Source organism: Hydra vulgaris, chromosome 03 (genome assembly GCF_038396675.1).
Source record: "Hydra vulgaris chromosome 03, alternate assembly HydraT2T_AEP".
Lineage (NCBI taxonomy): Eukaryota > Metazoa > Cnidaria > Hydrozoa > Anthoathecata > Hydridae > Hydra > Hydra vulgaris.
Genome location: NC_088922.1, coordinates 4,248,091 through 4,269,991, shown reverse-complemented (window position 1 = coordinate 4,269,991; position 21,901 = coordinate 4,248,091). Strand labels below are relative to the sequence as shown.

General features: G+C 28.2%; 2 protein-coding genes across 3 annotated transcripts; one reads left to right on the top strand and one right to left on the bottom strand.

Annotated features, from left to right (window-relative positions):
* Nucleotides 1-1,229: 1,229 nt before the first annotated feature.
* On the bottom strand, nucleotides 1,230-8,765 carry LOC136077881 (uncharacterized). 2 transcript variants are annotated; one of them, XR_010637335.1, is made up of 5 exons: nucleotides 8,647-8,765; nucleotides 7,690-7,828; nucleotides 1,830-1,887; nucleotides 1,431-1,528; nucleotides 1,230-1,333 (listed from the first exon to the last, which is right to left on the bottom strand). XR_010637335.1 is itself a non-coding variant. In XM_065792106.1 (3 exons), the coding sequence occupies exon 1, from the start codon at nucleotides 3,616-3,618 to the stop codon at nucleotides 2,863-2,865; it is 756 nt and encodes a 251-aa protein (XP_065648178.1). In that variant the 5' UTR covers nucleotides 3,619-7,344; the 3' UTR covers nucleotides 1,230-1,333; nucleotides 1,431-1,528; nucleotides 1,830-2,862. The 2 variants fall into 2 exon arrangements, 1 of the variants encoding a protein (XP_065648178.1); XM_065792106.1 differs by lacking the exons at nucleotides 7,690-7,828; nucleotides 8,647-8,765 and having other exon boundaries at nucleotides 1,830-7,344.
* Nucleotides 8,766-18,202: 9,437 nt separating this feature from the next.
* LOC136078402 (uncharacterized) lies at nucleotides 18,203-18,568 on the top strand. The gene has a single exon (XM_065794173.1). It carries the CDS (start codon nucleotides 18,203-18,205, stop codon nucleotides 18,566-18,568), a length of 366 nt encoding a protein of 121 aa, XP_065650245.1.
* The last annotated feature ends 3,333 nt before the right edge of the window (nucleotides 18,569-21,901 follow it).

The following is a 21,901-nucleotide window of genomic DNA, read 5'->3' as shown; positions in this document are numbered from 1 at the left end:
AAGCATATTTAATTAATTACATTTTGATTATGATTAGCAATTTTAATCAATGCCTAAAATAACTCATCTATTTATAAATAAATCATCGATTTTAATCAATGCCTAAGATTCATCAATGAACTCATTACGCAAAAAACTCATTACGCAACTAATTAGTTTATTTACTAATATGTGCAGTAAACATATCTGGACAAAAGAGCCAATTTGTCTTAACTCCATTTTATGTGAATGGAGTAAAATACAAATTTGATATTTAAGTTTTTGAACGACATTTCTTGAAGTACGTAAATATATAATAAGTTATGAAACATCAAAACAACATCGTAATTTTTCTTTTTTGTGATATTTCGACCTGTTTTAGCACAGATCGTCATCAGACGTAAAATAAAATACATTATAAAATAAAAATTTGATATTTATGTCGCATATTCCGTCTGGGCCATACAGCCTTCTAATCGTTATTTATTGGGGTTTAACCGCAATCAATTAAGTCTTAAATCCATTTTATGAGCCAAAAAATCTTAAAATAGTTTTTTTTACTATACTATCACATTTATACTTACAATGTACTATCACATTTAGCTACCAAAAATGTTTTAAATTGGCTTTTAAAGGTTACGTTACGTTCATAGTTTTTAACGTGACATAATTTCATGTTTGTAAACCAAGCTGACCGCACCTGGGTCTTAAGTCTGTTCAACACAGACCATTTTTATATTATTTGTATGGCCTCTTTGTTTCAATAGTTTTTAGTAAACGGTAATTTGCTACCATTTACTAAAAATTCTTTTTGTTATTTGGAATTTAATTCTCGTATATTTTGACACTAATAAAGGACCTCCCTTCCTCGTTTTTGCCTTAATGGTGGCCAGGAGAATAAAGTTATTTTTATTAAGAGTAATCAAGTTTTTGATGAATACATTTTACCAAAATAATTAAAAGTCAAACAATGATTTACATTTTACAAGGATTTTTTCTTTTTAATAAATATAAGAATTTAACATTTATAAGAATTTTTTTCTTTCCTCAAAAGTGTTGTAAATGCAAACTAAGCTAATTAATTAGTTAAACCCGTTATAAAATTTAAGTAACTTCGTATTTGACAAATGCGCAAAACTACATTATTCTCCATGTATTTAAAGGGTTTTAGTTGCGACCTCTCTTTAAAAACATCCCTTAAGTTACGTACAACAAATTATTAGGCATAAAAAAGAGAAATTAAAAAAAAATTGAACTAATTGCATATATTTATATCATTTTAACTGACAAAAAATTTACAATAAAAGGAAATCAGGGTTTTTTTATAAATCGTATAAATGCGTCAATCGTAAATCTTAAAGAAAAAAAAAATGGAATTTTGATACCATAATTACAAAAAAATAAATAAAAATAAATAAAAAAAACCACATTAAAACTTAAAATCAATTTACCTATTTATAGTAACCTATGTTGACATGGCAGTTAATATAAACATTTATCGAAAATATAACTATAAAATCTGTTTCCAAGTACAAAAGGATTAACAATACTAAAAAAAAATAAAAATCAAATTAAGATATAAACTGCATTTTTAGCAAAATGGTGTCTTGGCTTTTAGTAAATAAATAAAAGCAGTAAGTTCCAATAATGAAACTACCAATTATTCATTTTTAACAATAGACACCAACGTGAAGGTAAGCCAAGCAGTCTATCAACACGAAACATCACAACAATAACACATAACAATTGAATATTTACACCCTTGATCCTAAAATCCAGCGAAAATAACAAACCAAATTGAAATTAGAAAGACAAAATTAGAAAACCAATTTTAAGTTAACTATATTTACCTTTTTTTTATTATTCATTTTTAACAATAGACACCAACGTGAAGGTAAGCCAAGCAGTCTATTAACACAAAACATCACAACAATAACACATAGCAATAGAATATTTACACCCTTGATCCTAAAATCCAGCGAAAATAACAAACCAAATTAAAATGTGAAAGACAAAATTAGAAAACCAATTTTAAGTTAACTATATTTATCTTTTTACTAAACATATAAATACATAAAAGTATATTTGCTTTTATATTCAATATTAGTTATTCAATTACTTCAAATTTAGGACATTAAAACGCCCTAGATTTAAAGATCAAGGTTGCATACTCTCTCATACACATTACGCTAAACATTAACAGATATTATGTGTTTCCAGAATAATAAAAAAAAGGCTAGACAACACAACCTAGCTCTAAAGCACTAACACCGCCTTGCACTAAATACTGCCAAGTCACACCTCTGCTATAAGTGCAACGCTTGGCTGGCAAGGTTATCAATCTTGCTCAACATAATGCCAAGTCACACCACTTTGAAAACATGGAAGCAACATAATTTTAACATATATACAACTATAAACAAATATGGTTTTATATAACAAATATAAACACATTTTATAACAATATTAAATGACAGATATATTTATCAAAAACCATGAAAAAAAAAATTAAAATAATAAATAAAGTTATACATACAAAATGTGCTCACAACCTACAAACAGTAAATTTTCGAAATGAAAATCTAAAGACTATAAATTAAGAACATTAGAAAATATAACATTATTTGTGTAATACTTTCCACCTACCATACCTTGAATGAGATGTTTATCAATTTTGAAAAACAAACTATTAAATGAACTAGTTCTTGAATATGCAACATATAGTTGACCATGAGAGAAACACGGTTTTTTGAGATATACCCCAACTCTATCAAATGTTTGACCTTGACTTTTATTAATTGTCATTGAATAAGCCAATCTGACAAGAAACTGAGGACGTTTCAGAACAAAAGGTAAATTAAAATCTGATGGAGCCAACTGAATTCAAGGAACAAAAACCCGTTTACCACCGGAAACACCTGTCAAAACCTCTGCATCAATATTATTATTTTGAAGAGCACAAACTTTCATTCGAGTACCATTGCATAGCCCAGCTTTGAGATCTAAATTCCTTAGTAGCATAATTACACAACCAATTTTCAATTTTAAACAATGAGGTGGCATACCTGAAGGAGTTAAGCTGTTCAAAAACTCAACAGGAAAGTTATTTCTTTCATTAAGGTCATCAGTATCAACTTGATCAGGACTTAAATAAATTTTGACCTCACCCGGCAGACATTCAAGCACTCCTTCATTGATTGATAATGAATCAACATTAGTTGGTGTTAAAATCACGCGTTTAGAATAATCATTTTGATCAGCATCTCCAAAAATCTTTTCAACAATCGATTCATTTTCTCTAATAATGCACTGATTTGGTATTTCAATGCATCCTTTAAAAGGACCCTCCTCTTTGACAGGTATAGTTCCATTCCCAAGTTTTAGTAGCCATTGGAAAAATTCACCTTCCCCATTTTGCACTTTCATATTTTCAGTTAATGCAAACTTCTGCACCCATTGCCAATGCAAAGAACATTTTATACACGACTCTACTATTTCAGCTGGTTGTCCTCTTTTCACAACAGGCAGAATTTGCCTGAAGTCACCACCAAAAAAAATGATTTTTCCTCTGAACGGAAAGTTGTTGCAAATATCTTTTAACAACCTATCAATTGCATTTAAGGCATGTTTAGGTATCATGGATGTTTCATCAAGCAAGAACTAACTAACTTGTCTTAAAAAATGCCCATGTATAGAGTTAGGAGTTACATTACATGTGCTGTTATCCAATATTGGAACAGGAAGTTTAAATAAGCCATGCAATGTAGATCCATTTGTAAGAAAAGTTGCTGCTATGCCAGTCCATGCAGCTGTAGCAGATTTAAAGCCCCTACTTATGGTTTCAGCAATCAAATAATTATAAGTAAAGGTTTTTCCACTGTTGTTCCAATGTTGATTTTCTACACTTGGTTGCTCATTCAGTGCAGCAAGGATAGCATTACATAATTTAATTGATTGACATTAAGCAACAGTCTCATTCGGTTGGCTTCGTCAATAGATCGTTGAATATTTTCATCAAAACTTTCTAGATTTAGGCGCATAAACTCGTCAATAACAGGCAGATTGTAATAAGCCAGCATTTTACCACTTTGATTCATAATCTTTTCAATTTGATGAAGAGTAGCTTGTTCAGCTATTAGAAGTGGGACTGAGCGGTGAATGAAATCTTCCATCATAAAAACTTTGTATGTATTCCAGAGATGCAAAGGATTGTCAGGTTCACAAAAGGTCAAAATAATTGAAAACAACCGCCTAATTTGCTTTGGCATACGTGTTAAAACCGCCTCAGAAAGAGTATTCAGTCATTCAGTGTCATCTTGCAACAAACCTTTCAAAACACATGCTTCACAAAATGTTTCAAGGACAATACCATTAACAGTACGCATATATGCGTTAGTGGTGTAATGGTAAAGCACTCGCTTCTTAAGCAAGAGGTTCCGAGTTCAATCCCCACCATGTCCCTAGTAGTACCACGCTCAACTTGTTCCTCCGCGCAGCGGCCTTCTTCATCAAGGTTCGTGTTTCGGAGTTAAAGAGTTGAGAGAGGGTTATAACCACTATTAAGTAGCCTCCTCATCTGTAGTGGCCTTCTCGGCCTTAGGGAGGTGAATAACAAAAAAAAAAAAAAAAAAAAAAAAAACCCAAGATGTTGCACCTTTTGCTAGCAAAAGTAACAGTCTAAGAAAAAAAAAAATTCTCCAGTTAGATTAACTTTATACATTCTTACTATCACCTTATTACCACCCCTTTGTCTAACCTTCCATTTACAATGTTTATCATCAAATATAAAGTGATAAGAAATGTCTACATACTAATAGCAATGTGCTCTTTCATTTTCAGTATTTAATTTAAACCATGCCGTTAGGTGTGTATCATGTTGAGCTGCACGATCTAAAGCCATTTGTTCTGCTCCTTCTCTAAAATACACTAATTGATTTTCAGGTAGATGAACTTTAAGGTGTATAATAGTGTGTGACATATGACTTATTGGATACTCGAAAATTCGCCACAATGCTTCAGGTGCACTTACATAACGACAATCTAAAAAAGTGATTACTTCACCATGATTAATTTTTTCTTTTATTAAATTATTGGCACAGCCGTGACCCTTGTATATATATTTGTACAAATATTTAACAGCCTTAACAAACATGCAAGCTTCAACATTAATGTGAGCTTGATATTTCTTTGATAACCATGGATTGTAAGGTACCACCCAGCGGTTATCTACATTGTTACCTTTAATATTGATAACCAAGCCATTATCACGACGTCTATAGTGTGGATAACCATTGTGAACAGCTACTGTATTGGCATTAAATTCTTTAGGATAATTTTTGCTGCACACCCCATTTTTCATGCAGGGAGAGTTTAGATTCAGTATGCCACATGGACCGTGAATCATGCAAGTTTTAACAACGTCATAAAGGTCTCAATTAACAATCGGATCTGGAATTTCTGCAGATATTAAATTATTGATATCATGAGCTGTTTGAAGCTTATCATCATTTGCAAAGTGAAGTAAAATATGAACATGTGGCAAACCACGCTTTTGAAACTCAATAACCTAAACATGTGTTACAACTTTCCCTAATACACCGTGCTTAAAAATGTCATTGAGAAGGCTATTTAATTTGAGTTTAAATACTCGAATAACCAAGTCAGGTCTATCATTTGCTGTCTGACCTGGATATAAATTTTCAGTTATCTCGCGCCATTTTGGATTGCAAGTGAAAGTAATAAAAAGATCTGGTTTAGCATACTTTTTAATTATAGCCATAGCATCTTCAAAGTTTTCATTTAAAGTTCTAGGACTTCCTACATAAGTTGATGGCAAAACTACAACACGCCCTGGTCTAACATTATGATCTTTTCCAAGGTTGTTTACATGTTCGTGTAAGACATCATACTGCTCGGTTCTCAGTTTGTTTTGGTTATTTCTGATGAAACCAAGGCGCCTTCAATTTTAACATACGCATCAACAGCATATTGCTGAAACAGTTTTTTGCCATAAAAGAGTGAAGAAAAAAATTGTCTAACTGAAAGTTTATAACTAATACTGTAATAATGTAACATGATTTCTAACCAATGTAGCATGTTCAGGGTTGTGAACCAATTGATTATGCCAACCAGCATCACCCCTCGGAAAAAATAGAGGATAAACCATAGGATCTAAGTTGGCAGACATACTTGATATAGTTTTAAGAGGATGACCTCTTGGGTAAATAACAACTTCCCTGGAAGCAGGTGGTGCACAATCTTCAACAAATACAACTGCAACTTCATTATGTGAAGGGAGATTATAGCAACGTCAATCATGCCCTTCAAGTAAAGATATTTTTACAACTGACACTGAGCGACCTTCTAGAGCTGCTCAACGAATTTCTTCATCTTCCACTTCAGCCATGTTTTTAAATCCAAGAGCAAATGGGTTTTCTTCACTAATAATAGTTTGCAATTGAAACATTAAATCACTTAAGCAAAGATCATTACCACGTTGTTGCATTCTAAAATTTACTCTCTTCATTTGGGTTTGAATTATTTGCTGCTTGCCGAGCAGCATTTCTAGCATTTTGTTGATAATTAATTTCATCTTGCCTTAGCCTATTTCTTTCATTTCTGCAACAATTATTTTCAACTCGCCTAACCAAGCTCTCTTGATTTAGGTTTGAATATTGCAAATTAGGCGAGTTGAAAATAATCGTCGCAGAAATGAAAGAAATAGGCTTAGGCAAGATGAAATTAATTATCAACAAAATGCTAGAAATGCTGCTCGGCAAGCAGCAAATAATTCTAACCCAAATGAGGAAAGCTTGGTTTTTTTTTTGTTTTTTTTTTTGTTATTCACCTCCTCGAGGCCAAGAAGGTCATTACAGATGAGGAGGCTACTTAATAGTGGTTATAACCCTCTCTCAACGCTATAACTCCAAAACACGAACCTCAACGAACAAGGTCGCTGCGCGGAGAAACAAGTTGAGCGCGGTACTACCAGGGACAAGGTTGGGATTGAACTTGGAACCTCTTGCTAATGAAGCAAGCGCTTTACCACTACCGCATAACCCAAATGAAGAGAGCTTGGTTAGGCAACTACCGCATTTTGTCTATTATTAATTTCATCTCGCCTAAGTCTATCTCTTTCATTTGTGCCACAAACAACTTGCCAATTAACATTTCCATTTTCTAAACTAATATCTGCTTCTAGCCTAATATCATCCATTTAAACTTCACTTTTAATTGAAAGAAGTAACAAAAAATCTTAAACGAATTCTGAAGATTGCGATCTTTCCTATATAATTTTTTTCTACTCTAAATAGCACACTCAAATAATTTTTATTTATATCACAGACTGTCATTTAAAATAAATTATACAAAAATCTCATGACTTTAAAATATATATATATATATATATATATATATATATATATATATATATATATATATATATATATATATATATATAAATTAGCTTAGCAAATAATAAAAAAAATTATTAAAAACATGCAATTCTAATAATTAACATACTGCTAACAAAAGAAACGTCAACTTCAAAAAAAATTATTTGTAAATGTTTTTTTCAAAAACTCACAAAACTTAACAATATTTTGCTCATCTATACCACATTAATACATTATCTGGTAAATCTAAAATAAAAAATTTAATGAATAAGTAAATAAGAAAAACATTACATACAAAAAATGAAAATCAATGCACCTTATAGAGAAAAGCTGTTGTGATTTACCAGAGTAGTAGTTGTAAAATAATATTATTTCATGTTAGCTTTTACAAAATAATTTATGCTGGAACATCATGATTCCAAAATATTTATAGCGAAATCATGTAGTAAACAGCGCTAAAGACAAAAAATTAAATTAAGATAAAACAAATTGTATATATGGCAAAATAATCTGTATTGGCTTTTAATGAATGATTAAAAGCAGTGATTTTTAATAAAATTACCTATTTACCATATTTAACAATAGACACCAACATCAAGATAAGCCAAATGTCTATTAACTCAAAAGATAACAAAAAAACATCACAGCAACAACACACAACAACTTGTTGTGTGTTGTTGTTACAAGGGCACCTTGTTACAAGGGCACACACCATAAGTTAATATAATATGTTTATAACTATAAGTAAGATAACATTCATATTTAACAGAGCATAAGTAACAACATTAAGCAAAATGTTATTAAAATACATTATTATGTATTTTTTGACACTAAAGACTATCGTGTAACCCTCTGTTATAAGTACATCACTTGGCTGGTAAAGTTGACAAATCTTACTCTACACGTTTACAAAGTCACAGCACTTTGAAACAACATAATATAAACATATGTACCAACTTTAAACATAATAAATGTGTTTAAATATGTATATAAGGTTAAATATACACCTTATATACATATTTAAACACATTTTTTAAAAACAATTATATAACACATATTGACACATACACTAACAATAAAAAACACTTTACATTATTATAAAAACACATTGATAAAACAACTATAAAGCACTTATTACCACATACACATACATATCAAAAAAGCATAAATGCAAACTATAAACGTGTACAAACAAAAATTTTAAAAATGACGCAAGAAAATTTAAAAAGATTCAAAATAAACAAAATATATATTTACAAACAATACCCCTTACCTTTTTCTTTCATAAGAACTGTAATCCTCATAAGAAAATTTAACCTTTACATATAATAACATGTGACCTGCCATATCAGTGTTGGCACAAAATTTTAATTTAATTTTTCTAAATTTTCTAAAAAAGAACAAAAATAGTTAATAGCATCACAGAAATTTCAAAGTAGTAATAACCATTTTATGGAAATAGCATTAGTATAACTTTAAATAACATCCATACCCCTATTTTCCTTCTAAAAAATAAAATAATAAAACTGCTAAAAGAAAAGCTAAAACAAACAAAATACAAACAATTTAAAAAATTAAAATCCTTGCTACTTCATCTAATAAAAATTTTAATCCTTTCTACTTTATCTAATAAAAATGTACATACAACTATTTTATATATTTACTTCAATTATAATATGATCTTAACGATGATTATTAATCTTAGTATGATTCTTTATGTAATATATCTAAACTAATAATTAAATTTCATATGGAAAAAAGTTTCAACTCGCTTAAGAGATCTTTCTCCGATGACCGCGTGCATTTTGAGTATGCGTTCTTTCAAAGCATTACTAATAAAACGACATTAAAATTTAACGTTAAACATTAAATGTTTCTGTAGTATTATTATTAAGATTAAATATTAGGTCTTTATTTACTAAATTTGGCATGAGTACTAATGAGGTCTGCGCTTCTTATGAAAGTGATTTTTTTTATATTTGGTTGCTGTGGATACCTAATCTTGCTTAGCAACAACCTATTTTTGGTGATTGCAGATGTTTTATGTGGATATGTACTTTAAAATTAGTTTGTCCATTAACACGAGGTTTGCATTAATACGAGGTGCTTATGAGGAAATATTTATCATTTAATTGCTATGGTTACCTAGTTTTATAGATACCTAATTTACATAGCAACAACCTATTTTGATAGTTGCAGATTTTTTATGAGTACTATATTCACTTAATTTGGTATGAGTACCATGTCAAATTAAGTGAATTTAGCACATATACGAGGTCATACTTTATATGTAAGTCATAATTTTTTAAATTTAATTGCTATGGATACCTATATAACAACCAGAAAAATCCATTTATCTGAGTGTAACTTTCCTTAGTTACACTCAGATAAATGGATTTTTGAATTAATTTTTATCGGATTTTCAACCATCTTATTTTAAATAACTATTAAATATTTAGGTAATTAATTTTAAGTATTAAGTAAGGTCATTAATAATAAAAACAAAAAATATTGCAATGAAACATTGACTGTTTGAAACACATTAACTATTTATAAAACATACATACATGCATAAAATAAGAAATCATATAATACATAGGGAGAGTTGACAGTCTGAGCCTGATGACTATGTGGCCAAGATGACATGCAACTTTTTCAGCAGTAGTACATCGAGCTTTAAAATTTCAGCCACAATACTTTAAACTTGGCACATTTAACTAATGAAATAAAACTTTTATGTTATGCCTATTCTATTACTTATTTATTACAGCTTAAAATGACCATAACTGTGGTTAAATATTACCTCTTAAATGCTAAAATGAAACGAAATAGCAATCAATACTTTTGTTATGCAAAAATAATTTAATTAGATATATATAGAACATTGTATATGATTTTTAGAGAGATTGGATCATAAAAAATTTTGACTTTTGTCCATAGCTGGCCCACTGTGTATCAGTTCAAATTGAAGTTTTGGCCGAAACCGACACCAAAACAGAATTTTGCTTGATCACTAACTGAAAGAGAAAAAATGAAGTTTATATAGCAATATAACGATTGACAGACTACTTAAAAAACTTCAAATCATAAAAAATCAGGAAGAAAAGATGAAGGAAGCAAATTCCAAAGAACTGACGATTAATTATAATGTTAACTAAAACAATTTTTTTTTTTTAAATGGTTTGAAAATGTGAATGCTTTAACCTCCATTTTTTACAGAAATAGTTAATCCTATTTTTCAGTTGGTAAAGATTATTAGCAGTCCACCCACCCACTAAAGAATGTTTGTTTGGAGCACAGGTTCCTATACACTCCTAATATTTCTGATCTAATGCGACTTTCTGCCTAGAAGCTAACAATTTAGCATTGTTGATGTTCTTAGAAGCTAACAATTTACAATTATTGATGTTCTTATAATAAAATTTGTACAAGCACAATTTTAAATTTTAATTATTTGGTTGTTCATCTTACTAAAAAGAAATATGTTATTTCAAATATGTTAAAATTTTCACGCGAAACATAAAATAGTTATTAAACAAGTTAACTTTTTTATTTATAAATAAATTTAGCTTAAATAAAACTAAAGCTAGTGTTAGTTTTATAAGAATCTTGTTAGATTTTTTGGGGCCGGGTGCTATTTTTATATTGGAGGCCTTTTTATGTGCCAAAGCATAAAAATGACTAAAAAAAAAGTATTGTTGACTATTTCGGAGCCCCTAACATCGCAGGGCCCGGGACTATAGCCCCCTTTAACCCCAACCCTCCTTAGTCCAGCACTGGAAATAAGACACGAGTATATAAATAAAAATTATATTAAACTCTTTAATACATAAAAGAACATTTGTTTCTTTATTAAGCAATCGTAAGATGTTATTTTATATAAAAAATGTCGCTTAATTTTATAAAAAAATTATAAAAGAATTAATTAAATATAATTTATTTTGCTTCAAGTTTTTTTGCGTTAAAAGTTATTTTCTTTTCCAAGTTTATTTTTTTTGTAATTATCTCTCGTAGATCCAATTAATTTTTTTTGCGCTTTTTTTTTGTTTTTAGAAATGTTCTCGAAACAACTAAAAAATCTGGCTAGCTTTTCGCAACTAAATATTATTCCATTGACAGTTATCAAGAGCGAACGCTCCCGCTTCCCGACCAAGCCTGAATATGCAAAGATTTAAAAAAAGCACCGATTATTAAATCAATTTTATTTTAAAAAGATAAGTTATGTATAATTTCTATGAAAAAGGAGTACTAATACACATAGATTTAAGCAAGTACCGATTTAACACATAGATTTAAGTACCGATACTAATACACATAGAATTAAGCGAGTACCGATTATTAAATCAATTAATAAATGAACCGATATGTTATTTGGCGGTAATTAGGTATAATCTTTGTGCTAACTTTCTATTTGATATATGTGAAGAAAAAGATTTTTATTTTAATTATTAGTGCACAGTTTGAACTCTAAAAAAGTTACAACTATATTGAATAAGAACAATCAAACATAAAATAAAATATCATATACAATATTGTTATATATACAAATGTATGCACTTTTATGCTGCAAATAAATTAGATTAATAAGACATAAATAACTCTTACTTGTTTATCTTTTTTGCATTATGAGGTTTTTTTAAATATCTTTTATCTCTCATACATTTTTTTCGGGGACAAAATTCTTGATTCTGATGAACTTTATACACTTTGAAATTATGCAACACAAAAATGTGAAAAATGCAGATTTTCCACATTCCACATGTTGCATAATGAACTCAAGTGCTCCTGAAAAATAAAACAAAATATAAAACAAAGGTGAAAATTTCTATCACATTGTGATCATCATCATCCAAAAATTATCCTCCAATATAATATATATAAATATAAATATAAATATAAATATATATATATATATATATATATATATATATATATATATATATATATATATATATATATATATATATATATATATATATACATACAACCCGTAGATGTTGTCCAAAAGTTTTTTTCATATTTTGTTGACAAAAAGTAAAAATTAAAATGCAAGACCGGAATTATTTTTTTTTTAATTGATAGACTGTCTGCCCCAACCAAACCCTCAGTCGATGTAGCAACATTCCCTTGCGGGTCAGGCTAAAAGATAGTCAATGTAGCAACACTCCGCGCATGATTTACAGTAAAAAAAAAAAAAGAAAACATTTTATTAAAAAAATTAAAAATGAAAACATTGTTTATATTGTTAAAAACATTCAGAATGTTTTTAAAAACATTCTGGTCAATTAAATTTGCGTTTTTGTTGTTTTTTTAAAAAAATGATTTATTTGTAATTAAATTAATGGTATTAACTTTCGTCCAACACGCAAATGTTAGACGAAAGTCAAAAGTAATTAAAAGTGACGTATGTGTTGGCGTAAGAATCACTCTTTTCCTTCCGCTCTTCCTAAAGACAACAAACGATAGATCTATATATATATATATATATATATATATATATATATATATATATATATATATATATATATATATATATATATATATATATATATATATATATATATATATATATATATATATATATATATATATATATATATATCGGAGGATTATATATCCTCCAATCCTATACCTGGGATACATTTTTTTTTAAACTATGAGGCCATCCATATATTACGTAGGCAAAAATTTCCAGAATTGGACACCCTTCCTGCCTTGTTCCAACTTATACATTTTTATACCCCCAAGCGTACATATGCTTGAAGGTCTTACCCCCCCCCAAACTATAATTACTAATATAATGTGTATAGAAAAAATTTTGAAACCATTAAAACAATGTTTTAACTGTTTTAAAGTGTGGTTAATCTTATTGAAATTTTAAATATTAGTAAGTTAAATTTCTATAAATAAGTAAACATTAATGTTAACTTATTTTAAATTATTTTTGTCCTTTTTATCCCATTCATGCTTGCAAACATGACAACTTTTTTAATTTTTTATGCGCTGTTCAACCTTTATAACCTTGACCGCCCCCCCTCCCATACGCACACGTACGAAAATTACTTAACTTGGGACACCCCCTCCCTTTTGGTGCTTACATAATATAAGGATATATTATGCGTATTTTCCACTTTGCATATTTACCTCTTATCTTTAGTATTCCATTCACTTTTGTCCAATAGAGTAGATCCTCATTGCATTTTTTGTTCAAATTACTTTGAATAGAAATGTTGCTAAAACATCAAAACATTAAAATAAAAAGTTTTTTTCCTTCACCATCTTCTAATTAAAAATAAGCATATTTTGATATTACAATACCAGGCTTGGTCAGGAAGCCGGAGCGATCGCTATCGAATACTGACCACGGAAATAATATTTAAATGAGAAAAACTGGCCAGGTTTTGTAGTCGTTTTGAGAACATTTAAGTTTATATATATCCGCAAAAAAAATTTTGTTTTACGGGCATACATGGAAACATAAAAACTTGAATATTCTCAAAACTCTTGGTGTTGAAGAATAAAAAGAATATTCGCAAACACTAAAAACCCGCCAAATCTACGAAAAAAATGAATTCTGTTGATTCAAAAAATTTGCTGACTAAGCGAAATAAAGTTCTTGAGTTTTCTGTTGAATTGTTTTAAAAATTGTATTATTCAGAATTTGTTGTGTATATATATTTCTAGCAATAGTTATAAGTATATCAAAGGAACTATTACTTTAATACTATGGCTCATTCTCGGAGTCACATCTGCAAAGCTGCAAATCTTTAAAACTAACATTATTTGTTTACAAAAATAAATGTTTTAAATATATATTTTTTATATTGTTAAAATTTTTGAATGTTTATTATGTATCAATTTTTATTGTTTTTTCTTATTTTTCTTTAAAAAGTATGTATTTTTTAAGTAAATGTAATTTTGTGTATCTGTTTTTTATTCTAATGTAATCTTTTAAAGCAATTTTTACAATCTATTTTGTAAACAAAAAGACTTTCAACAATAATTGCGTTTTCAATGAAATTGTTAATAATCAACGAAGTTATTAAAACTAATTATTAAATAAACATAAAAGAAGTTTCTGGTCACTAAACATAAACATCTATACAAAGTAACTCGCCCTATATATATATATATATATATATATATATATATATATATATATATATATATATATATATATATATATATATATATATATATATATATATATATATATATATATATATATATATATCAATTTTCAAATTTACTTAAATGCTCTATAAGTAGAGTTAAATCAAAACTTAAAATTGTTAACGTAAGTTGTTACATATGAATACAATTTAAAAGTATAGTTTTTTTAATCAGTTTTAAAGTTTTTCGTAAAATTTTAATAATTTGTAAAATAAATAGTTGTTTTTTTAATACATGTTTTCATGTAATCAAGTTGCTCAAAATTTGACTTTAAGGCATATTGCTTAAAATTTCACTTGAAAAAAAAGTGCAGTTACATTTAGACATAGTGTTGTTACTTTTTTTAAAGAAACGCTGCACAAAAATTTAACTAAATTTCTTATTACATCACATTATTTGATAGATCTTTTTTTAATAAAATCAAATAGGTGTTTGCTATTTGGACGACTAAAAAATCTGGCCAGCTTTTCGCAACTAAATATTATTCCCCGGATCAGTTATCGAGAGCGATCACTCCTGCTTCCCAACCAAGCCTGCAATACATGCTTTGTAAAAATATCTGCTATACAAAAATGCAATATATATACTTTTTAAATGTTTTTATAATTTAATCCATTTAAACAATAAAATGGAATTAAATATGAGAGGCTGTTTAAAATAACCGTCAGCTTTTCTATCCTTTTTTAAATTTATATAAAAGACATCCCAGAAATTCTCCCATCTAAGGTAGCATTGTTCGCTGATGATAGTACCATTTATTATTATTTTGATAAGAAGCTAAGACTTTTTGATTGCTTGGAGGAGCATTTGAGATTGAAAAGGATCTCACTTCTGCTACAGCATGGGGCCCTCAGTGGCTAGTGAACTTTAACTCAGATAAAAAGTAAATTTTAAATGTTTATTCAAAATAGTTTTATGTTTTTTCACTATTGTTGTTTATTTATGGTTGCATTACATTATATTGTTGTTGATTATGGTTTATTTAGGTAGTCCCAGTCAAGTGTACATATACTGACTTAAATAGGAATAGGTGTAAATAATAATTAAAAATATAACAACATTTTATCACTTTAAAATCTTTAAGTAGATAAAATAAATTACATAAATTTTATAAAATAAATTTGATATAATATTTTCTTAAATGGATAAATAATATATATTTCATTAAAATGTGAAAGTACACTAACTTTATAATATAAAAATCTAGTAAAGATTTAAACTTATAACTGTTATAAACAACTTTGCTTAAAAAAGCTTCGACTAAAACAACAATAATTGTTTGATTTAGAATGTTTAACGGGGCGGGGTAAAATAGCTGTAAAACTTTAAATTTCCTTATTACCTTAGTATTATGTATTAATAATATTTTATCATTTAAAAAAATTTTAAATTTAATAAAATGGTTTATTTTAAATATAAAATTAGCATTTTTAATAATGTTCTTAATAAAAACATATTTTTTACTGTTTAAAAAAAGTAAAGGTCGCAGCGTGGCAAGTTCAAATCATCAGCTTGCTTTTTTTTTTCTTTTTTTTTTTTATTTAAAATGAAAAACAAAACAACTTTCTTTCAAAACAAAACTTCTTTCTTTAAAAGCATTTTACTTTGTATTTTAGAAAAATTGAAAAAGATTAAATTGAAGAAAAAAAATGATGGTAGGAATCGAACCTGGACTTTCTGCCTTTGAGCTTCGCGTGCTAACCACTCGGCTACGCAGGCATATTGACTAATTTAAATTTTAAAACCATATAACATATTAAAGCCTTTATCAAACAAAAATAAGTTCAACAGATCAAATTTTCAAGTGAAAGAAAAACTAAAAAACTAGATATGTTTTAGTATTTTTTTAAAATTACATAATTTGAAGTTTGCGTAAGTTAGATATTTGCATACACTTATGTTGACTTTTCTTATAAAAGAAAAGTGCTGCTACTCTTTCTCCTCATTACCTCTGTTGTAACGGCTGCCAAGAATATTGTGTCAAACACGCTCGAATGAACATTAATAAGTTCCTTATATTATATGATATTATATATATATATATATACACACATATATATATACATATATATATATATATATATATATATATATATATATATATATATATATATATATATATATATACATGTTTTTTTAATATATATGTATATATTAGATTAAAAAAATGCATACTTTCATTTATTATTTCAAATAATGAAAAGCCAAACATGCTATATTAAATTCTATTAAAAAAACTTTAATTTAGCTTTATATATTTATAAACCATAAATTTGCAGAATAAATTTATTAGCAATTCTCTAATTCAATTAACTATCTAATATAATACTTTAGGTTTAAAAAATTATCCCTAGAGTCCGATTTAAAAAATATTGCGACATTTAATTGACATTTAATAGATTTTTTTTTTTTTTAGATTATTCGCCTCCCCAAGGCCCGAGGGGGCCACTACAGTCGAGGAGGCTACTCATTTTTTTTTGTGTGTGTGTTTTGTTGTGATTACTTGACATTTAATTACTCTACAAATATAGAAAAATTGAATTAAGTATAAATAGCACTTCACAAAATGAAATGTTTTTTGTTGCATTTTTGCAAAGTATATGTACTTGTATTTGCAGTATTTGCTTAGATAACGGTTCCAGAATGCAACAAAAAACACGTAAGTTTCATGAACTTTACTCTCTCATATCTTTATTTATAATAAATCTAGAACCTTAAGGTTTTTTGCATCAAATAGTTTGACTCAACTACTTTCTAACCATATTTAGAAAGTACTGTTTAACATGGCTTCTTTTATGTATTATTTATGTCTTAAGGCCACTCTTGATAAAAAAACTTGCCACAGGACACGTTTTTTCAAAGGTAGTTTTTGAAGGTAAGATTTCTTAAGTACCAAAACACATCAAATATGTTTGAAAATTTACATGAAGATTAAAAAAAAGGATAAGGAATAGGGGAACCTTTTGAACATTTATACACAATTTCTAAATTCTTAGTGTTTAAAAACTTCAAGGTCGGTTTATTTTGAAAAAAAAACTTTTTCTAAAAAAGGTTCCCTGTGAAAAAAGCAAGTATAGCATTTCCTCTATTTAAATCAACTATTTATTTATGTTTTCTTGAAGAAATGGTACTTAGGAATTTTGTTTAGAAACTATGTATATAAAGTTTTCATTTCTTGTATCGTTTGTTTTGATTTTTACGCTTGATTTTCAATGTTTTTTTATGTTATTTTGGTGCCATTTCCATAATGCCTAATTTTCCAAACCTAAGTACAAGTCCTTTTGTGAAAAAATCATCAGTTTTTCCTTTTTTTAGTAAAAGTCTTTATTACTCTACTATTATTGAAATTCAAAATCCCACCAAGACACAAAAAAAAAAAAAAAAAATTAAATTTAAAATACCTTGAACGTCGTTTGTTTTTCAACAAAAAGTGCGGCTAACGATATACAGTCATGAATTACCTCCGACTGAATTAATTCAGTTTTATTTGATTAAGAGAGACTTTAACCTCTCTTAATTTGATTAAGAGAGGCTTAAGTCTTTCTTAGTCAAAACTTCTAAAGGCGGTTCTCTACTAGTCAAAAAATGTTGCGACGCGCGATATTTTTCGCTGCCCCCACATGCGCAAATTTTAAAAATTTTAAAAATATTTTCGAATGTCCCCTTCAACTTTTGAAAAACTTTTACAAATTGTTGCTCTTGATAAAACAAAAACTAATACGAAAATGCGTAAACCTATTTATGCACAAGAAAGACTTGCGATAACAGTAAGGTATTTTGCAACTGGGGATGCACACACTACAATAGCGGCTAATTATCGAATGTCACCAACCACTGTTGGTAGAATAGTTTATGAAACTTGTAATGGTATTTGGAACAATTTTTTACAAGAATACGTAAAAGCGCCTAATTCTGAAACTGAGTGGGAAAAAATTGCTCACGAATTTGAAACAAGATGGCACTTTACACATTGTGTTGGTGCCATTGATGGTAAGCATGTTCAAATGTTTGCTCCAGATTGATCAGGATCAATCTATTTTAACTATAAAAAGACACATAGAATAGTATTGATGGCCGTCTCTGATGCGAAGTACGTTTTATTTTGGTAGATATTGGTGATAGTGGCAGACAAAGTGATGGAAGTGTTTACAACAATAGTCAATTATGATTTTGCCATAGAGAGCAACATTTTAAAAGTTCCAAAAGATTCAAAAATATCTAATAACTCTCAAAAAATTTTGCCCTATGTTTTTGTTGCAGGTAATGCATTTGGGTCAAAAAGCACATTATGAAACCCTATGCTTTTAAAAATCTTTTAAATGATAAACTTGTTTTCAACTATAGACTTAGTAGAGCACGAAGAGTTGTTGAAAATGCCTTTGGTATTGCATTGAGTAGATTTCGTGTTTTTTATAAACCAATTATACTTAATGTTGAAAATGTTATTGCAATAACAAAGGCATAAAAAAAACATAATTTTCTAATGACTGAAAATAAAAATAACAATAATAGTTACTGCCCTTCAAACTATGTTGATCAGGATGGACCGAATGGAATACAACTTGGTAATTGGAGAAAAGAGGCGCCAAGTGTAAATGGCTTAGTTATAAATAGTATATTAAATAACTACTCTGACACTGCAAAAAAAGTAAGGGACTCTTTTGAAGAATTCTTTAATCAAGAAGGTGCAGTAGATTGGCAATTAGATATCTTAAAGCGAGTAAAATAAAATTAAAAGTATTATATATTATATATAAAAGTATAATATATTAATTAACAATAATTACTTTTTTGTTTTTTAACTTTAAGAGAAAAATAAATACAACTAATAAAATACAATTTCTAAATGTCTTCATATTCGACTCCAAACTCTATTTCAAATAAAAGTTCATTTATTTTTAACTTGGCTTATCTTGCCTTTTTTATCGGTAATCTTTGCAACACAGGAATAAGACTATTACAAAAAGAAGATATTTCACAGATTTCTTTTTTTTTTTTTCCAAAAAATCAACTAAGCGATTGTCAAGATCTTTCATTTGCTTTAAAAAAAGGTTATCCGATTTTTCTATAACTGATTTTCGCTTCTTATTTATACGCACATCTATACATTTCTTTTGAATCATCATTTCTCTTGAATCATCTGCAAGTATAAAAGATTGAGAAATAGTAGGCGGGATTGTCAATTCTGTAGTCAAACTTATATTACTCTCAGTCAGGTTTTTAGGATTGTCAACTCTGTAGTCAATTTTAAATTACTGCCAGTTGGTTTTTCGGAACTTTTTCGTGAAGGAAAACCATTTGATCAAAGTATTCACACTTTGGTAAGGAAAACACACCAGCTCCAGATCTTGTAAGAGCTCGTCTTCGATCTAAACATTTTTTAAAATTACTTTTCAAATTCTTTAACGTTTTTGTAGAACGAATATTAAATATTGAAATATAGAATGCATGAATTTATAAAATGTTCATCAAACACAAAGTTATATGACTAATGAATAATCTATTTTTTACAAATATATTTATGTATACATATATTGGTATATACATATATATATATATATATATATATATATATATATATATATATATATATATATATATATATATATATATATATATATATATATATATATATATAAAGAGAGAGAGAGAGAGAGAGAGAGAGAGAGAGAGAGAGAGAGAGAGATTATGTAAATATATTTTACAAATAGAGTGCTCAATGTTCTTAAAGAACAGAGCAGTAATAAATTACGGTACAATCTCTCTAATTCGAATTTAACAGGGAAAAAAAAAAGTTTGAATTAGAGAGATTTTTGAACTATAAAAAGTTGACTTTTTTTCAAATATTCTGGTCAAAGTAACAAATAGAAATGAAACAAACAAACGAATAGTGATTCTTATTCTTAAATACAATATATATTATGTGATTTAAACTTTTGCATTCTCAAAAAAAAGTAAATAATTGTAAATTTTCTTTTTGAGGCTTTTAAATCCATTTCAATGACACGATTTATGTCTTTAAGAGCCTTTGTCAAATCATCTCCAAAGTTAGAATAAAGACTGTAATTTTCGAGTACAGTGACAGCATGCATCGCTTCGTTCAGACTTGGTTTTATAGCATTGTCAGAAACACCAACGCACTCATCATCGGATTCCTCTTCAGTTTTAATAGCATCATGCTCAGAAACTTCTGCAATGATGTCCTCATCTGATGATTTGTTGGCAATGCAAACATCGAAATTTATGTCTACTAACTCGTCGGCCATGAGGTTAAAATCTGCATCGAATTTTGTTTTTAACAATTCGAGATCATCTCTTAAGTTTTCCATTACAGCCTCGTCTACATCTAAGCCTCAGAAAGGATCGTTATCATCATTTGCATGCATTTTCACTGCTTCTAATGATGTTCCTGATTTTTTGAAACAATTTATGAAGGTTTGATCTGGAATGGAATTCCATGCTTTTGTTAGCATAAACATAGCAGTTAAGATAGAAACTTAAGCATCTTGTACTCTTTTTCTAAGGCAGCAATTTGCTTTATCACTGCAAGTGAGCGATATTGGGTTTTAAGAGATCGGAAAACTCCTTGATCCATAGGTTGGGTGATCGAAGTTGTATTCGGTGGAAGAAAGATGAGCTCTACCGAATCAAGTTTCTGCACGTTAGGATGGGCAGAACAATTAACTACAATTAAAGCAATTTTCCTTTTCTGAAAAATAAACTTTAGGTCAATTTCTTTAACCCACTCCTCAAATAATTCTGCCGACATCTAACTTTTTGGTTGGGCCCGATAGCGATAAGGAATATTTTTTACACCTTTAAAACATCTCGGAGACTTCGATTTTCCAATTTAAAAAATTGAAAGTCTTTCTCCTTTAACATCACCTGAGGCCGTCCCAGTGAGACGAACTTTACTATACTTGCCTCCTACGCACTTTCATTTTTTAAATATAAACTTTTGTCAGGCAAACATTGGTAGAAAAGACCGAATTCATCAGCATTAAAAATAAATTTTCAAGTGGGTATTGAGAGAGAATTGTAGGCAGTGTGGTTTCGCTATAAGGCGATCATCTGATCGTTAACAGACTTTGCCTCTCCAGAAATGGTTTTAAAAAATATATCATATCTACAAAAAAAAAATTATAGATGCATTGACGAAACTTATACGTCATATATATATATATATATATATATATATATATATATATATATATATATATATATATATATATATATATATATATATATATATATATATAAATATATATATATATATATATATATATATATATATATATATATATATATATATATATATATATATATATATATGTGTGTGTGTGTGTGTGTGTATG